General features: G+C 35.0%; 1 protein-coding gene across 2 annotated transcripts; it reads right to left on the reverse strand.

The window, feature by feature from the left end:
• Positions 1 to 446: 446 nt before the first annotated feature.
• Positions 447 to 18,622, reverse strand: LOC123705138 (F-box/WD repeat-containing protein 7). Of its 2 annotated transcripts, XM_045653781.1 has the most exons (13): positions 18,454 to 18,622; positions 16,964 to 17,053; positions 16,668 to 16,710; positions 15,870 to 16,595; positions 15,109 to 15,192; positions 14,852 to 14,896; positions 14,257 to 14,417; positions 11,357 to 11,572; positions 10,276 to 10,564; positions 9,689 to 9,870; positions 8,315 to 8,540; positions 6,231 to 6,441; positions 447 to 3,255 (listed from the first exon to the last, which is right to left on the reverse strand). In XM_045653781.1, the coding sequence occupies exons 4-13, from the start codon at positions 16,581 to 16,583 to the stop codon at positions 2,969 to 2,971; spliced, it is 2,415 nt and encodes an 804-aa protein (XP_045509737.1). In that variant the 5' UTR covers positions 16,584 to 16,595; positions 16,668 to 16,710; positions 16,964 to 17,053; positions 18,454 to 18,622; the 3' UTR covers positions 447 to 2,968. The 2 variants fall into 2 exon arrangements, with proteins under 2 accessions (XP_045509737.1, XP_045509738.1); XM_045653782.1 differs by lacking the exon at positions 16,964 to 17,053.
• Positions 18,623 to 18,751: the final 129 nt, after the last annotated feature.

The following is an 18,751-nucleotide window of genomic DNA, read 5'->3' on the forward strand; positions in this document are numbered from 1 at the left end:
TTTCATGCTCGCGCTTCTTAAAAGTATTGCAAATATTGTGGATTAATATAGATGAAAAATCCATCTAATAAATATACTAAAAGGTGTATTTTTCTAACAGTACATACATATTCTGATTTCCAAAATCGGTCGTGTTTTACAGGAAAATTGTAATGTAAACTTCTAAGAGTAAACTATAGATCTTTTTTTTTCTATATATTAGCACAGATAACATACTAGTCTTAGAACTTTTACTACAGAAACTGTTAATCATAATACACCTGATTTTTATACAGAACATAACTATGTATTTTTTTAGATAAGTATGAGGTTTCAGTCTTGTATGGCCAAAGCGTTTAGCTGCTATGTAATATGTGGCCAAAGTAAATTTTAAAACGTTCTTATACATGTCTTAAATAGAAATGCGTCAATTCAAGATCCAACTATTGATGTAATAAAACAAAACCTTAAAAACAACTGATTTTATTCAAAGGTAATTATTACATAAAAAGCGCAAAGGAAATACAGTTTAGGAAAAGTTTCAACAGGAAGTATCGCCGCGCGTCGATATTTACATGATCATCCAAACATAAACTAAACCCCGTGACGAATAAAATTAAACGAATTATATATAATGACACTTCATGACACTTCAGTTTATACGGCAGTCACATGCGGGACTCGCCGTCGTCATAGATACGCACCTAATGAACACGATAAGATAATCCAATTATTCGCCGTGGCCACACTGGGCCACTCTTACCACCTAAACATTACTTACAAAGAAACTTAGTAACGACAATCGCGTTGCAAACCATTTAAAAATCAAGTAAGAAATGGTTAAAATTAAACAAAGACAGGAGTGGTGGTGGGTAGCGTGGAGTGAACGAGGCCGACTGTTACAACGTGTCGATCGCCAAAAATACTCGTTGGATACATTTTAACAGCCGACATTACTAAATACTATAATTATTACACTATACCTATACCTCAGTCTTCGTTTAAAATATTCAGCCATAGAAATGAGTAACACTATCGGCCGCGTCGCTTGACTTGCAGCCAAAATATCATAACAGATGACGCGCCTCGGCTCACATCTCTGCACTGAATCCCTAACTTTACGTTATCATATTGTTATATACATAATTATTAGAAATTATTAGCTATATTGCTATGTGCACGTTTCGATATATAGCCACTTACACTACAGTTATTCGTTACATTCGGTTTACGCTAAACACCAAATACGTTAAATTTAATTCGGTATTATTCATTATTAAAAGTCTGAAATATTTATAACATATTGATTAGGCATTAATGAAAACTTACACTACAGTGAATATTATAGATAACTTGCTGGCCTTTGAACGATATCGATTATTACACAATATAAAGGGACATCACAATGTGGATTTATAATAAATAACACATTCATTCATATAACTAATTAAAATTTAAGAAGAATTAAAATAATTAAAATGATTTCAAATTAGATTAAATTAACATAAAAAAAATAATGTCAGACAAATTAAAAGCGATAAAACTACAATAAATATTTTGTATTTGGAGAGATCTCAAGGAATAAAAAAATAATTGAATTAAACGTCGGTAGAAAATAATTAAAATGTCGAATATTATCGAATACATATACATTGCAATCGAATTATTATGCAGCTATATATAACATATTATATTGCAATCAAATTATTATGCAGAAACAAAAAACATAAAAAATAACAATACACAATGGAAACTAATGAGACTAAATCATTAAATGTTAACAAATTCGTTTAAACTAATTTTAACCTAAAATTCAACCACATGGCCAGTGAGACAGTATTGCAATAACTCGCTAACATAATATGATAAATGTCGCATTACATTGGACTCACTAATATTATATATAATATATTCACTGGTAAATACGGTTGCATATTGCTTAAACAAATTAATTGACATGTCAAGGTAAATTATTATGCATATAAATTAATAACACTCACAATTATAATATATAACGGGTCATACAAAATTTAAAATTAAATTACGTTTACAATTAAATGACACAATAATATTATTCACTGGACAAATTTCCAAAAATTTATCCAAAATTAAAACGAAACTTTTAAAATTCAAAAATTAAATTAAAATATTAAATAAACGCACACATTGTAATTTCTATATCTCCAATCGTTAAAGTTCACGTGATATGAATAATGCTATAGCATATTATGGAATGAAAAACCAATGTAAAATGAAATGTCGATCAGCTACACTGACCAGTGCGAACATCATTACTCTAAACTAAAGCTAAAATCCGATATCCTCGTACTCTTTGGAACAATGAAGCATACCACTCAGAACCTAAATTTGGTAATGCACGATGGCAGCCATCATTTTAAACCAACTGAAATTCAATTCTTAGGACTAAGTATAATATGTAATGGTATCATATTGGTATTGAATGTATGCAGGTAATCAGATAGTGTGAATTATCGTGCAGAGCACGTCGAGCCCCGCACGGCCCGGGAGGCACTTCGCCGACTACATCTAGCTTTGATATGGACCTAGTGATTACTTAGAACAATATATCAAATGTTACAGTTAAAATTAAACAAAATAATACATAATTATAAATTACAAAAATAAATTAATTGCGTGATCAGATTGATTGTGATACATTATTAGATTTAAATTTTAAAAATGTCATTTCGCCCGTTTGGTACTTTCATATAGTGGCCTAATTAATCACTCAATCGATGCGTTTTTATCGACAATAGCAGTTTTGTCAGTAGGTTCTCACATTGGAAGACGGGGAGTGGACGAATGAAAGCTATGGTCACGTATATAGGGTACGATACAAAACGGTGAGTATTATCGGTATGCCGCGGGACCGTAGGGGTGTGTCCACTCCCGCGCGAGTCGGCTACTAGCAGTGCCAGGGCGCGTACAGGTTGGCGTATCGGCGCATGAGGCGCCGGTTGAGTCTATGCTATTCGTCGCACTTGCGGCAGGCGCCGGGCACGTCGAAGTCGAGCACGAGCAGCTTGGTCTCCTCGGTGCCGTTGCGCGAGCCGACGGCGCAGATGAGCTTGGTGGCGGAGGCCCGGATGCGCCACACGACGCCGCCCGACCCGCCCGAGCTCAGCTCCACGAGGTTGCGGATGAACTCGCCCGTGCGCACGTCCCACAGCTTCACCGTGCCGTCGTCCGACGACGTGATCACGAACCGGTTGCTCGACTGCAGGCACGTCACCGCCGACTGGTGCTTGTTTGGACCTACGGGATTGTAAAACATCAGTAACTAAACATAATATCCAAATTTATATTTTGAGTGAACCGGTATCTACTAAGTACTATATTCTAGGAGGTAGCAACGTTGACAAGTGAGCATTTTAGTATAGTTGGTTCTTTGATATGCTGTTCCTCTTGCTATTTCGGTTACAGTCCGGGCTGTCTGGCTGGCCGCAGTGGTTGCGTTTATTAGTGCGCATCTTATCTGCACAGGAAAATATCCTTAATTTAAAGTCATTTTTTAACGCGTAATTTTTAATCGTTTGCCTTTAGATAGATCCATTAGACATACATTTTTTATTGCAAGACGTTTTTTTCGTTGTTAAATAGGTGCCAGACGCAATTTTTATTTCAAAATAATTAAAATATCATCGAAATAAGTGAAATTCCATCAACATGAGTCCCAGTGAAGGATAAGTAATCACTATGTTACTTATACTATATATAATATTCATTTTACTATTTACAGTTTTATTGCAACAATCTACCATATCGCCTCCTTTTTCCCAACGAACCTCAAATAGGACGTTAATGTAAACTTGATAAAAACCAAATATCATCAAGAAATTAAAGACTTTTTAACGGATTTTAAACGCGATTTATTCATTGTATTATTTTCCCAAGTCTTTAATTTCAAAATGTATAATACTCGCGTAAAATCAAGCACTAGAAAATACAAATATCATCAAATTCATATTTATACCCAAAAGTTTAATAAATATGAAACCATCTATTAAAAATATTAGTTTACTAATTATTCAATATAAGTATTAAAAAAGGATAATATAATATAAATAATAAAGTTATTACTTACCTTTTAAGCGGACTCATGTTGATGTAATTTCACTTATTTCGATGACATTTTAGTTATTTTGAAATAAAAATTGCGTATGGCACCTATTTTACAACGAAAGAAACGTCTTGCAATAAAAAAATTATGTCTGATGGATCTATCTAAAGGCAAAAGATTAAAAATTACGCGTTAAAAAATGACTTTAAATTAAGGATATTTTCCTGTGCAGATAAGATGCGCACTAATAAACGCAACCACTGCGGCCAGCCAGACAGCCCGGACTCTAACCGAAATAGCAAGAGAAACAGTATATCAAAAACCCAACTATACTAAAATGACTTTTTTTTTAACGTTGCTAGCTCCCGTACTACTAGGGCACGGCCACAGAACAGTAAGAACATAATAGAAGTGCTATAATGTCATCATTAGTATGAAAACCAGTGTCGCCAAACCCACACATTTAAACCGATAGTTATACAGTACACTACAAGTAAACTATGCCTTTGATTGGACAGCTTAATTTGAGTAAAAACTGACTTAGGTTATAAATTCAGCATTTCAATATGTACCCTAACGAACCAAGTTACGGTTTATTTTAGTATAACATCCCTAGGTATATTAGCTGTTTTGTTTCTCTTTGCTCAGAAATTCCAAATTCGAAAACATTCAGCTATTCCACAACAGATGGCGTTGGTTTTCAATACATATAACTTTGAACCTCTACACATAAAGATAAGGTTGAAATTTGTGTCACTCTAAATTAATGACATTAACTTGACATTAACCTGATGCTATGCTCTAAGGGATGTCAGCCTTGTTATCGATAATTCACAAATAAATATATTTTTGTGCATTTTTTTTTTCTTTCTATTATATGAGTATAGGATAATGTGTCACATTTTGGAGTATGTTTATTACTACTAAGTACGTCTTTTCATATTATTATATTTAAATAAAAAACGGAATAGAATAGTATAAATCTATATTTACAAAACAAACAGAAAATATGCATTATTTTAAATCTTGGAACTGCCGTAGGTTTGATGTATCGGTGGCCTTTGTTAGACTGCTTATTGCTGTTCGGCATCCAGTTAACTCGTCACGTTGCATTTATTATCCATTTCTCTTTTAAATTAGGCTCTTTCGAAAATCTATAAATAAATAGGACAAATGAAAGCTAAGGAAAAATAGAATAAAATTTAATATTTAAAATGTTTGTCTTTTCTAAAGTATCGATACTGTCGATATGCGCCACATGCATCACTAATCCGACATTCGTTTGTTTATTTCAATAATATTCCAGAAAGTCTTGTTTGCTGTTCAATCTATATTAGTACTTATTTCTTATAGATTAAGGTTCATTTTGACTTAATATTTTTATAAATTTTTGACAAATTACGACAAGCGAAGTTGTAACATAAAATATATTTAAAATAAATTAAAATAAGACTTACCGATGGTATGAAATGCCTTGATTGCTGATATTATTTCGTCTGCTATCATTTTTCCACTCTAATACCGAACAACACGCTCTAAATAATGAATAAATATGGAAATAAGGTTTGACAGTTGACAACCGACTCGAATATTTTTCTGCGCACAACTGAGAGCGAGTTAGGTGATCTTACCTTACTAGTGACACGTGGGCCACGCCCACATCGCACTTCTATTATGTTTTTACTGTTCTGTGGGCACGGCTATTCAAATAAAATCGAAACCAAAACGCACTTACGCACATCAAAACTTATTTACCTCGTAAAAAGTTATGAAGTTACAAAAATACACCAAATTGAGAACCTGCTATTATTTTGAAGTCGGCTCAACATTCTTTTAATGATCTTGATATTTTTGGACACCCTGTGTTTTTTAGGATTTCTGATCTTGTGATAATAGTCTTATTCATTAAAACAAATATACAAACACAATAAGTGTTAAAACTAGCCATAAGTAACTAGCAATATTAAGGGCGGCCGTACACGGATCGCTTCAAGCAGTAGAGACCGACAGCTAGAAGCCGCGACCGCGCGGTGAACTATGGACATTCACTGCCGTGTACGACCGACCGCTGGAGCAGTCTGAGTACGTCGCTCAGCCGATAATTGCTCGAGCCGTCCGTGTACGGCCGCTCTAAATACACATTTGGCTTGCATTAATTACAATTACTTACCAGACAGCGTATGCAAGCAGTGGCCCGTGGTGATGTCCCAGACCTTGACCGTCGAATCAGCGTTCCCAGAGACGAGTATGTTCGAGTGCAGCTCCATACCAGACGTAAGCGACTGGTGGCCCGTGAGCGTGTGCTTCAGCTGGCCAGACTCCACGTCCCACACGCGTATCGAGGTGTCCAGCGAACCGCTTACCACGTGGATACCGTCGAACTGCAATTTAGAGCATTTATGTATAGTTATCACTGTAGTGTATAAAGTCGTGTCTCGCGTCTGTATGCATTTATAAAATCTTTAAAAGTACCCAACGGATTGTGATGCGAGATTTTAATAGACAGTGATTCTCGAGGGAGATAATATGTAATTTAATAGGTAATAGATAAAGCGAGTGAAGCCGCGGGCGGTAATCTGGTAATAACTAAATCCGTTAAATATAAATCCGTTAAAAAGTCTTTAATTTCTAAATGATAATACTCGCGTAAAATCAAACACTAGAAAATACTATGGTAATAACTAAGTTGAAAAGTCAGACGCTTCAATTTTCATATACCCCCACCCACCTCCCATGACTGCCTCCTTAGTACAGTGGTTGGTCCGTAACACCGAGGGGTTCTGGGTTCGATTCCTGGTGGAGACGAAAAAAAAAAATATCTCGGTCTGGTAGGACACAGAAGTCTGATCACCTACTTGTTCCTAAAGAAAATCGATCAGTGAAACGCATCTGCCCCTTACCCCTTACTAGGGGACATGGAACTTTACTTATGAATTAAATAGATATCACTGCATAGTATAAAAAGTCACTTCCTGCATCTGTTCTTACATCTGTATGCATGTATGATTAGAACTTTAAAACTACCCAATGGATTTTGATGCAATTTTTTAAAAGACAGTGATTCTCAAGGAAGGTTTTGGTATATAATTCATTGGGTAATTGTAACAGATAAAGCGAATGAAGCTGCGAGCGGTAATCTGGTAATAACTAAGTTGAAAAGTAGACGCTTTAATTTTCCATATACACTCTTTAACAGTTCCTTCTCAGAACCCAGATATTTAATTCCTATATTAGCGGACCGGTAGATATATATAAAATTTCATAATCGGACAAGCTATTTTTTTTTATATATTTAAGCGGGCAAGCGAGCAGGCGGGTCACCTGATGGAAAGTGAAGCCCGCCGCCCATTAGCATTCGCGTTGTCAGGGGCAACGCGAATGTGTTGCCGGCCTTTAAGATGTTTATATGCCCTTTTTTGAAGATTTTCTTGTCAAAGACGCTTGGAAACACTTCAGATGGTAGTTCGTTCCACAACGATGTTGTTCTTGGCAAAAAATGCCGGGTGAATCGCACTGTACTAGATCGCCATGCATCTAGATGATGAGGATGGTACTTAAGTTTGAGACGGGATGTGCGGTTGTGGAAATCGGCAGCTGGAATCAGATCGAAGAGTTCCTCGGAACATTCCCCATTATAGATTTTATAGAAAACACAGAGAGACGAGATGTCTCTCCGCAGCGACAAAGGATCAAGCGGTTTGGCAATCTCGGTGTCGTCAACATAGGAACAACATAGGCGACGACACACAGCCTTGTGGGACACCAGCGCTAATAGGCATAGATTCAGAGCATGCTCCGTCGACGACGACTTGGATGCTACGTGCCTGGAGAAAGCTAGCTACCCAATTGCATAACCTCTCCGGTAGTCCATACGATGGAAGTTTGGAAAGGAGCCCCCTGTGCCACACCCGATCAAAGGCCTGAAGATTGTAGAAACACCGTATTTTAACGTAATAAGAAAACTGAAGTGTTGTTGAAACATGAAAAGCAGACTTACGGACCAGAAGACTATACCAAACCGAAATAACAACCGAAATATCGTACTAAACAGTCCCTTTTTTGTGTGGTGTCTATCGATTTTAGCCAGAAGGGCTTCTACGCACACGCGTGGGTAAACTGAAGGATGACTCTGGTAGCGACATGCGCAAGGGCATCCCCCCTTGACGGGGATCTCGAACCTCGTCTTGGGCTGTCGCTTGAGTGGAGCAAGCCGGAAGGGCTCTAGTCGGACGGGAAAACAGTCCCAAATCTCACCTGCAAGCTGTACACCCTATTCGTGTGTCCGGCTAGGGTGTGCAGGCACTCCCCGGTCTCGGGATTCCACACTTTCACGAAGTAATCGTACGCGCCGGAGACCACGACCTTGCCGTCGTACTGCACGCACCGTACTGCCGCCAAGTGGCCGACGAGCACGCGTAAGCAACGCCCATCGGGTATGGACCAGACGCGGAGTGTTGCGTCCCGTGAACCAGATACCACCCTGGTGACAAAACATTATATTATGTAGTTTTTCGCCGCTTAAGTCTTCCCTGGACTACCACAAACATTTCAAAATTTCATTTAGCGAGACAAACAAAAAGCAATTGATTTTGATTATTTATATATTTAATTTTGCACAATATTATTTTTCAGAATTCGTTTTGATGCTATCCCGTTTATTTAAATTATTAAAAGAGACATAATAAAGGGCATAACAAAAAACAGCTGATTTAATATTATTATGACCTAACGACACATAAAATATACAACAGAAATAATGCACAACTAAAGAACCTTGATATGTCTCAATGATGTGATGGTATAATCAGAATGTTTGGTTCATAGAAAAGGTTATCAGTTTGCGTGATATTGCATCCGGAGAAAATTGCAGATATTGCATATATTCTTATATTAAATAATAAAAATACACAGCAAAATAGCAAATAATTATTTACAAGTTAATAAAATGTAAAATTTTCATAATTTTTTAAATTGGCAATGCTACATTGAAAACAGCAGAGCTAAATATATAAAATCGCATATTAACATCGCACAGCAGTTTAAAAATATACAGTCTATGATCAAATATATTCTATATTCTACGTTATAACATTTCTATACTTCGCCGTTATGCAATAAATAACAAAATTCTCAAAAACACGTTCAAAATCTGTATTCATACAAAATAAACCGTATGGCAATATTATTAAGATACAATCCACAGATCACTGTAAAAACCTCTTTATTCCCATTCTAGTCTAGTCTGGAGTATCCATTATATTCTAAAAGTTTATTTATTCTGGCGAAACTTCCCTGCAAGAACTAGAAGCAACCTATTCCAGAAAATCCACTACATCAATCAAAATCTACCTAATCTAGATTCCCCATCAACCAACTCCCTACTCTAGAAACCTTCACCAGAATAGGGATTCTGCGGTTTGACACATTTAGTGCACATCACATGCTTCACACTTCAACTTCTTCTTTTTGCATCACACGCTCAAATAGTCAACTGTTGCACTTCTCATACGGTACATTTCGCAACTAATGCCTTTGGTATTACATTCCTACATCGCTGTATTAGCGATAAGGCCGCCGTTTGTTGGTATTATTTTGCAAATAATATATTTTCATTCATTTCTTTCATACCTATTCTGGTGCAAGTGCATACACCGCACGGTGGACGTGTGCCCGGCTAGCACCTTCAGGCACTGGCCGGTCTTCGCGTTCCAAACGCGCAGGGTGCGGTCCGTTGACCCACTGATCACGAGGTCGCCGATCATTTGGGACGACCACACGCCGCCAGAGTGCCCGACCAGTGTGCGGAGGCACTAGAAATAATAAAAATATATAATATAATCGAGGTGTATAATATTGTCTAAACGGTTTTGGTGTACGTCAGACAGAAATACTTATATGAATAGGAGATGAATAAGGAAAATATAAGAAACTTCAATGGAGATGTTTTGCTAGTGAGAAAGTTTTGAAAGTCATAAAAACTTATTGTAGCATATTTAGTAAACAATAAACAATTATTAAAATATATTGTTTAGTTTCATCTGTATGTAACTATGCATAATAACATTAAAATACGCATAAACCAAATACATGAAATGTTTCCATGTTGTAAAACTAAGAAAAAAATTGTTTTGTTTTCACATCAAGGAATATAACCTTACCAAGACATTTATATGAAAAAATCAATTAAAATACATTCTATAGCCTTTAATACTAACCTTCCCCGTAATAGCCGACCACACCTTCAGCGTGGTATCGTCGCTGCCGCTCAATATGCGATTTCCATAGAACTGCAAGCATGTGATCACGTGGTCATCGTGCCCCCTCATCACTATGGGACTGTTCACGGGTTTGTGGAGCCAATTGTCTTGTATCAGTGACTGTCGCATGTACGCCGCCTTCCAAGGGCTGGCACATCTGGGCAGAGATCGCGGCATCTTCTTGAGGGTCGTGAGACCTATGCGCCGACACTGCTCCTTCCATAGTAGGTTATCGTCAGCGAGGAATCTGTAATTTGACCATTTTAATGGTGACTCATAGATGAATGAACACGATTTGCGATAAACAAATTTAAGGTTAAAGTGTATACTTGTTTTGAAATTGTACTTTTGACTGTTGAGATACACAATCGGTGTTCTTTGTGACTTATGTTATTTGCACAACAAAAGATTTTGGTTGGGTTGGTTAAAAATGGAAATAGATATGGTCACATTGTTACAATCACATTAATATAAGCAAAACTTTTAAATAAGAAAAAATAAGACATAATTCTGCTTGTTGTTTCACACAGATAGTGGAAAGTAGGTAACAAGCAAATAAATACATACATATTGTGGAAAGTTCATTTAGTACAAATTTCAAAGTCACGTATTGTCTCTCATGATATTTACATTGACTTATTTAAATAAAATAATTCAACACGTTTATAGAAATACATAATTAACGACTGCTAAAGAACCGTAACATATTGTTTTAAGAGTATATAAAGAAAATACTAAACGCATTGTCTAGTACATATTATATACTCATTTTACACGAACTAAAATCCCTATTTCTTCCTGGAATAAAAATGTAATCTCACCTAATTCTACTTTTAAATGCTACACAAATATACATGTACAACATTTATTTATTATGCGTTTACTTTTTAGCATTGTAGCTGATATCTAAAATGGTCTTATCACACCACCTTTCATAACAACGCATAAAGCAAGATTTTTTTAATGCACATTCTAATCAAAACGGGATTCCCCATTCATATCGTCTAAAGTCCAATACCATTTCACCGACATGACTTACCTCCAATACCGGCAAGTCTGCGCGGCCCTCAGCAGGTCCTTCGGAGACAAGTACCCTAGCACCGTGAGGGCAAGCTCCTTGGGCAGCAGCGATATAAAGTCCCTTTGGAACAGCGGCTCGATCGCCTTCATCATGTGACGCACGTGGCCAGCTGCGCAGCGGCTTATCAAAGCGTCTATCGCTTGGATCTTTTCGCTATTCGACCATGACTGGAATCTAAGAAAATACGGGGTTTAGAAATGGAAAAAGGCCCTAAACGTCCTATTCCTGAAACTAACTTAAAACTACATTCTAAGATAGCTCATCCATACAAACTATTGAAGATAAAAACAATGTTGATAAGATGCAAACAATATGTAGGTATAAAGATGGCCGTTTTTCGATCTGGATTTACATTATTGTCTATTCTCTATTCTGCGTTATATACCGCGCACTATTCGCACGACTCTTATCTATACTAATATTATAAAGCTGAAGAGTTTGTTTGTTTGTATGTTTGTTTGTTTGAACTCGTTTATCTCAGGAGCTTTACAGGACTCTATTGGTCCGATTTGAAAAATTCTTTCGATGTTAGATAGCCCATTTATCGAGGAAGAATATATATTATCATCACGCTAAGACCAACAGGAGCGGAGCACTGCGGGTAAAACCGCAGGGCACAGCTACTTTTTAATATAAGTATCATATTAGCAGAAATGTAACACGAGATCAGATGATTGCTGCGCATATCATACCAACGACTTTTAGCTGTGCGCAGTAATAGGTGGTAATAGAATCTTATGGACATTAAGCGTTATTATTATCTAGTTGCAAAATTACACATGGTGTCATAGTACCTACGCTTAATAGGACATGGATTATAGTATAACCAACTGGAGTACCTAGTCAACAATATAGATTGTCTGTTGCTATGCTAATTTTACGTTTTGGAATGATATAGATTCGAATACGAATAAATGTCTATATGTATTTTATGATATCATAGCTTATTTCTACGCACAAAAAAATCATATAAAAAAGGCCATTCATCCTTTTTAAATGTATTCCTTCAGCGAATCATGCGTAATAACGATCATACGATCAGACTAAGTAAGTTTCTTAGTTTCTTATTGAATTTAAGGACATGATGATCACTTCGTAATGACGAATATAATAAAAAAATGATGCAATGCTTTAATAGCATGTCAAAGGTCATTTTATATAAAATGACTGCATAGAAAAATAATGAGCACAAATAACATGTTTCATCTTAAATGCAGAATTTATTTCACATTAATGAAAGTTAAATACGTGAAATCGTATCATAATTCATGTGAATAAGATGTACACTTTTAAGCAATAAAAATAAAAATCACGGCCTTAAAACCATTATTTAAACCTAAATTCCATTCTATAGTCGAAATGTGGAAAACGGTCCTCTTTTATGTATAATACAAAGAGATCCAAAGCCATTGTGTCTGCACATTTAACTGCTGAACGTTCAAGATTTTGAATGGAGGCGCAATAAATTATACAATTATATAAGTCCAAAGGTGGCCCGATAGAATACAACTGCAAGGAACACAATGTCTTGGGTAAATTCAAAATAATAGATACGTTTTTCAGTCGTGTTCGATATAATGTTTATACGTATAGAGATAGTTGTGAGATATTGATACGTCCGATCCCATAACCAGAAAAATTATTTACAATTCATTTGTGACGAGTCATATATTTGCACAGCGTATCAAATGTATTCGAATACCAAATGCGAAATTTAAACAGATCGATTTAAATAACAAATGCTTCTGGGAAGTTTGCGTTCCATTTTCATTTATAATAAACATATCGTAACAGGGATTTGCCACATACTTTTCCATGTTTGCTGCCCAAGTGTTATATAATTGAAGCACGTCTTTCATAAAATAAAAAACCTATTTTAACTTATCAGAGTTCGAAACAAAAACATTGTTACTGTACATGTATTATTAGCTGTAGGTATTAAATGTATTTTTATCTTCTTTAGCGAAATAAAATTTCAAGGCATTAATTAGTATCTCACTATGAGTAAACACGTGTACATATTAACTAAAAATAAACAAAGCTCGGAGGCGTCTTTATGCGGTCTTAAATATGCAAACATTAAACAATTTGCACACCTGACATTTACGTTTTGTAAGTCGACTTGCGACCCCCCGCGACTATGTCTGCGTCTCTGACAACTTTTATTGGAATTCCAACTATTCGTAACAAGAAAATTACAAGGAGCGTGATACATGATCGATTATTTCCGTCATTGTAATTTACTGGTCATAGAAATTAATTGAAATGTATTGAAATTAATTGGTTCTCAAAATTTAAGAAAATATGCTTTGAACAGATTAAAATAAACCCTGGGGAAAATACTTTAAGCAAATTTGGCGAACTACCTGGAGTGAAATCTGGACCCGCAACTATTATATAATTATACGTGAATAAAACGAATTAATCTAGATTCGCATATTATGACGGGAAAACAGCCTACGCTTATCACTATGTATACATTTTCACAGAAAACATTTGCATACGCGCTGAAAAGAACAATCTAAGTACATTGAAACGTAATAGAATAGATGTATGGATGTATGGATGTTTGTTACTCTTTCACGTAAAAACTACTGAACCGATTACAATGAAATTTAGCACACATATAGAGGGTAACTTGGATTAACACATAGGATCTTTAGTTTTTATCTTCTATTTTCTTAGTTTTTATCCCGGAAATCCCACGGGAACGGGAACTATGCGGGTTTTCCTTTGCAAACGCGGGCGAAGTCGCGGGCGGAAATCTAGTATTAAATAATTATAAAAATGTGTAATTTATCACTCGCTCTAACTTGGTAAAATGTCTGTATGTCTGTACCTACAATGCGGTTTCTTACCGATTGAGCCACTGTTTAAGTTCCGGCGGTCCTTGGAGCATACTGTTCTGCTGCAGACCCTGCAGTCCCGGGCTCCACTCCCCCGTACAGGGCAGCATGCTGCCGTCGGGACAGAACTTCTTAGCTGACTGCGGCGGCGGAGGCTCGAGACGTCTTTTCCTCTGCACAAACAAATACAATAGATACACACACATCGTACAATCTGGTATCAACCTGTCTCATTGGTGGAGTATCGCGAGATGGAAGCCACATGTTATCAATTCTATTAAGGCAATATTTCAATACAAATCTTTACATATATTATCAGTACTCTCGATGAATGCGTGAATATAATTTACAATCGTTTAATTACGTTGCACTCAGAACAGTGTGGAATACAATTGACGGGAGCGAAACGTAGAGTTGAAACGGCCACACTGAATTTGCTAAAGAAAATAATAATAAACATACTAAAGCCCACCCTGGTACTTGAATATAATTCCAAATAGCTTAGTCATAAGATCACTAATACGACACAGATTCGGTTTACACATAGAACACGAAGCTAAAGAAAACATTAAAATATGAGATGCAATTTATTGTATGTTTGACTTACCCATAGTCTGTCATCAGGCTCCGGTTCATCATCATCCTCATCATCCTAAAAATAATCCACATTAGAACATTCACAAAAGAGACTAAGTGATGAGTAAATGAAAAGCGAAGTTAATTTAAATAAAAAAAAAATTATAATACACAAAACTTGCAAATAAAACATGTGAGAAGTATAATTTTGTACAGAAAGGTTACACAATAATGATGATACTATTGAAGGTTTGGAAATAAACAGTTGTTTGTGTAGAAGGCGGTTACCTCATGGGAGCTCAGGCAAGTGCACCATGACTCCTCGTTGATTTCCTCTTCAGAATCATCATCTGGATCGCAGTACTGATAGCTCTAAAATTAACACAGTAAAATAGTTCATTCATACATGAAAACAATTCCCTCTTTACCTTGCATTCAACATATAAAGATATTACATAAACAATTTCATAAAAATGAAACATGAACAAGTACATTTTATCTCGAAACATTAACCCATGAAGGCAATGTATGATCGATCATATCAATTCAATGTTTTATTAACTCTTCATTATTGAAGCAATTGAACCACATCACAACATAATATTATATCGTACCATTTTGCAATATTAATAAGAAAAATAGTTGTGTAGATTAATCTCTGAATATGTATGATAAATAATTGACAATACACATTATTATATAAATAAAATAATAACACTGTTATCTGCAACACAAGTTCAGCAAATGATAGTTATACTTATATATATGAATTGTATATTAACAATATTTAATTAAGTTATATGTAGACCTTCACAATATGATTAATCAGATAATTTAAAGAATTTTATTATATTAATACAACTAGATAGAATCTTAGCTTATTTTTTATGAATCATAATTTTAGAATAATGGGTGATATGTATGCAAAATATCATATTTAACCTTTAATTGTAAAAATTAACACGTAAGGCATAAATACTTTGCATTGCTGTAATCATTTGATGTGGAATATGGAAATTGTCAATTTAAAAAACAATTAATTAACTTACTGAGGATTTGGAACTCCGTTCCCCGTTTTTACTACTATCATCCAGTCCTAATAGTTTTTCAGCATTTGACGTTGAAGGCACTGTGAACTCTTTACTGTCTGGGCTAGTACTTGCAATACTTGAGGCATTTGAATTAGTTCTTCCAGATGGACCACTTATAGCATCAATTTCCATTGTAGTTTCAGTACTATTACCATCTAAATCACCTTTATACAGTTTCCCTTTTGGGAATTCTTTTTTTTCTTGTGTCCCGCTATTCAATAACTTTTGCATAAAGTCTTCTTTTGGCGATGTCTCTTTTGTTGCAGTATATAATGTTGTCCTAGAATGAATCATATTTTTTATTGTTGCATTACTACCCTCACAATCATCTTTACTACATCCAGGTAAGCTGAAGTCATTGGCCATAAGATTTGAGAGAGTTGAAATTGTTTCAGAACTAGAAGCTAGGCTTGAGTTTGCACTAGATAGGGTCCCAGAATAGTGGGCAGTGGCTGCCATTTCTTCATCCACTATCATGCTAGAGCAGTGCTTTAATAGTCTATTTTCTTCTTCAAAATCTTCTCTCTCGATGTCATCAATTTGTTGTCTTCCATTACAGTTGTTTGACTTTTCTACAACAATGGCTTCAGTATCAGTCTTATTCTCTAAATTATTTTCAAAAGAACTTTTCTCGAAGATGTCACATTTGGAATGCGAACATGATGGTTCCATTCTAGAGATTTTCTGTAAAGAACTCGTTTATCAGTACCTAAAAATGGTATTATAAATACTTGACAGATATTTGAGTTTACTTACATTTACTGATTCTGCAATTAGCCCTGCATGTATAAGATGACACCTAAAGACAATCAAACAGGTATATCAGCATATTGCATGAAGCATAGATAATTAAAACAAGTCGCTCAAAATATTTTGCTATTTGACTGACAGGTAAAAGTAAACAAAACCTCACACTTTAATAATACTTATGTGCACAAGTATACTTGTTTTGTTATTAATTTAAAAGAAGGAAATGATTGACAATATAAAAGTGTATGCCATGAGGCATTATTTTAAGCATAAAGTAATTTAATAAAGATTAAAAAAGTTACCTATGAAGTACAAATTGGTCCAACTTTTACAAAATTTGAGACTACACTAACTTCTGAATCATGTGAGTGTTGTTATATTATTATGTCCACCTATTCAAACAAAAGAAATATAATGATATAGGTTAAATATAAATATATAACATACATATAAATAGTTTTTTGAAACTGAATCATATGGTATTTGATATTTTGATATAAATAAGCCAAAATGAAGCAGTATAAGATTCATAAAAATGATTAAAGCAAGCCTATGTAGCATGCTTTCTGTACAATTTATAATAGTTAATTCTTCGTCAAATCATTCTCAAACAAGAACTAAATAGTTAAATTATCAATTACCAAAAGCTATAATACATATACTAATTCATCACAGTATACAAATAATTTTTAATACTCTTTACATATAAATCAAAAAGATATAAATAAACATAATACCATTAAAGCAATAATTTTTTTATTCATTCTTTTTGAATGACTTCAACGTAAATCACTTCTAAAAATATAATAATTAATAAAAAAAAAAAAAAAATTATCTAGCGAGTAAAACCTTATCTTGAAACATTTTCTATGAAAGGAATATGGAAAGTCAACTAGTAGATATACTAACTAGAGCCAAACAATTACAAAAAGTATTTACAATTTACATCATATTGACACTTTTTAATTAGTTCTACTCAGAGAATCAGTTGTGTAGACAATAATTTATATTTTAAGCAAAAAAAACTATATCATGCTATCAATCACATCATACAATGAATACAGAGTACATATCACTATGTGATTGAACATATAAAATTATACATAATAATTGTAATTAATTTGTGGGAATAACCTACAGGATAGTTATGAAAAGCCAAAAGGTAAATGATTATTAGCAAGGTGCAAATGGGTACCACTATAAACAACAAATCATCACGACGACGTAATTGCTTCGCAATCAGAGTCCCACAAGGCCACCACTCAATGCATATTCTACCACTGTCACAATCAAGGCCAATTTAATCATATTATGTTCACTATTCCTGCCCTGTTTATAACACAAACTTATTTTATAATAAAGCACATAACTAAAACAATGCACAAACAACTTCGTTCCATTCTACAATTTCTTAATAGCGTATTTTGCCCATCGCCAATACAGGAAGTCTAACCATGTGTCCTTATTTGAGAAAAAAATGAGTGCGAGATAAAGGACTCCGACCGTGAGAATATTTTTTTAACTGAACACAAAATTCACATGCATCCGTGCTAACAAAAAAAACGTATGGTCGTATGGACAAACAGTCCGTGGCGAAATGTTATAAGTTATGCCTTTAGGTGCAGCCGTTCGATGGAGCCTATAATATAATCTAGGGTTCTTTGCATGCGCAGAAAAGCATTTCCTCCCTAAAAGCTCATAACAAGGATACTAAAGAATATATTGTAAAAACATAAAAAGTGTAATGAGAAACTAACACCACGTCCGCTACAAATACTTCCTTATCACTCACCTGTTCTCAAATTAAACCAAAGTTTACTTCATTTGGAGGATACCGTGTTTGTTATTGCAACATTTTTCTTGTTAAATAAAACCTATAAAATAGGTGCAGTGTGCAGCATTATAGGTAGTATACCTATCAGCTACTTTACGACAAACACCCGTGGTCGGCCATCAGCCATAATAAATAGAAGCATGTGAATTAATTGCCATAACCTAAAATTGCCCGGTTGCTATATTGTCTATTATTCTCTGAGAGGGCAACTTTTTTTTACCATAAACACATTGTTTGTCTATGACGATGGTAAACA

This window comes from Colias croceus, chromosome Z (genome assembly GCF_905220415.1).
Source record: "Colias croceus chromosome Z, ilColCroc2.1".
NCBI lineage: Eukaryota > Metazoa > Arthropoda > Insecta > Lepidoptera > Pieridae > Colias > Colias croceus.

Excerpts from the sequence above, each read along its gene's own strand:
- LOC123705138 (XM_045653782.1), bottom strand. The coding sequence starts at position 16,583 with ATGGAACCATCATGTTCGCATTCCAAATGTGACATCTTCGAGAAAAGT. Across the intron at positions 11,573-14,256 it reads CTTAAACAGTGGCTCAATCG|ATTCCAGTCATGGTCGAATA; the intron begins GTAAGAAACCGC and ends GTATTTTCTTAG. Across the intron at positions 8,541-9,688 it reads ATGCACTTGCACCAGAATAG|GGTGGTATCTGGTTCACGGG; the intron begins GTATGAAAGAAA and ends TTTTGTCACCAG.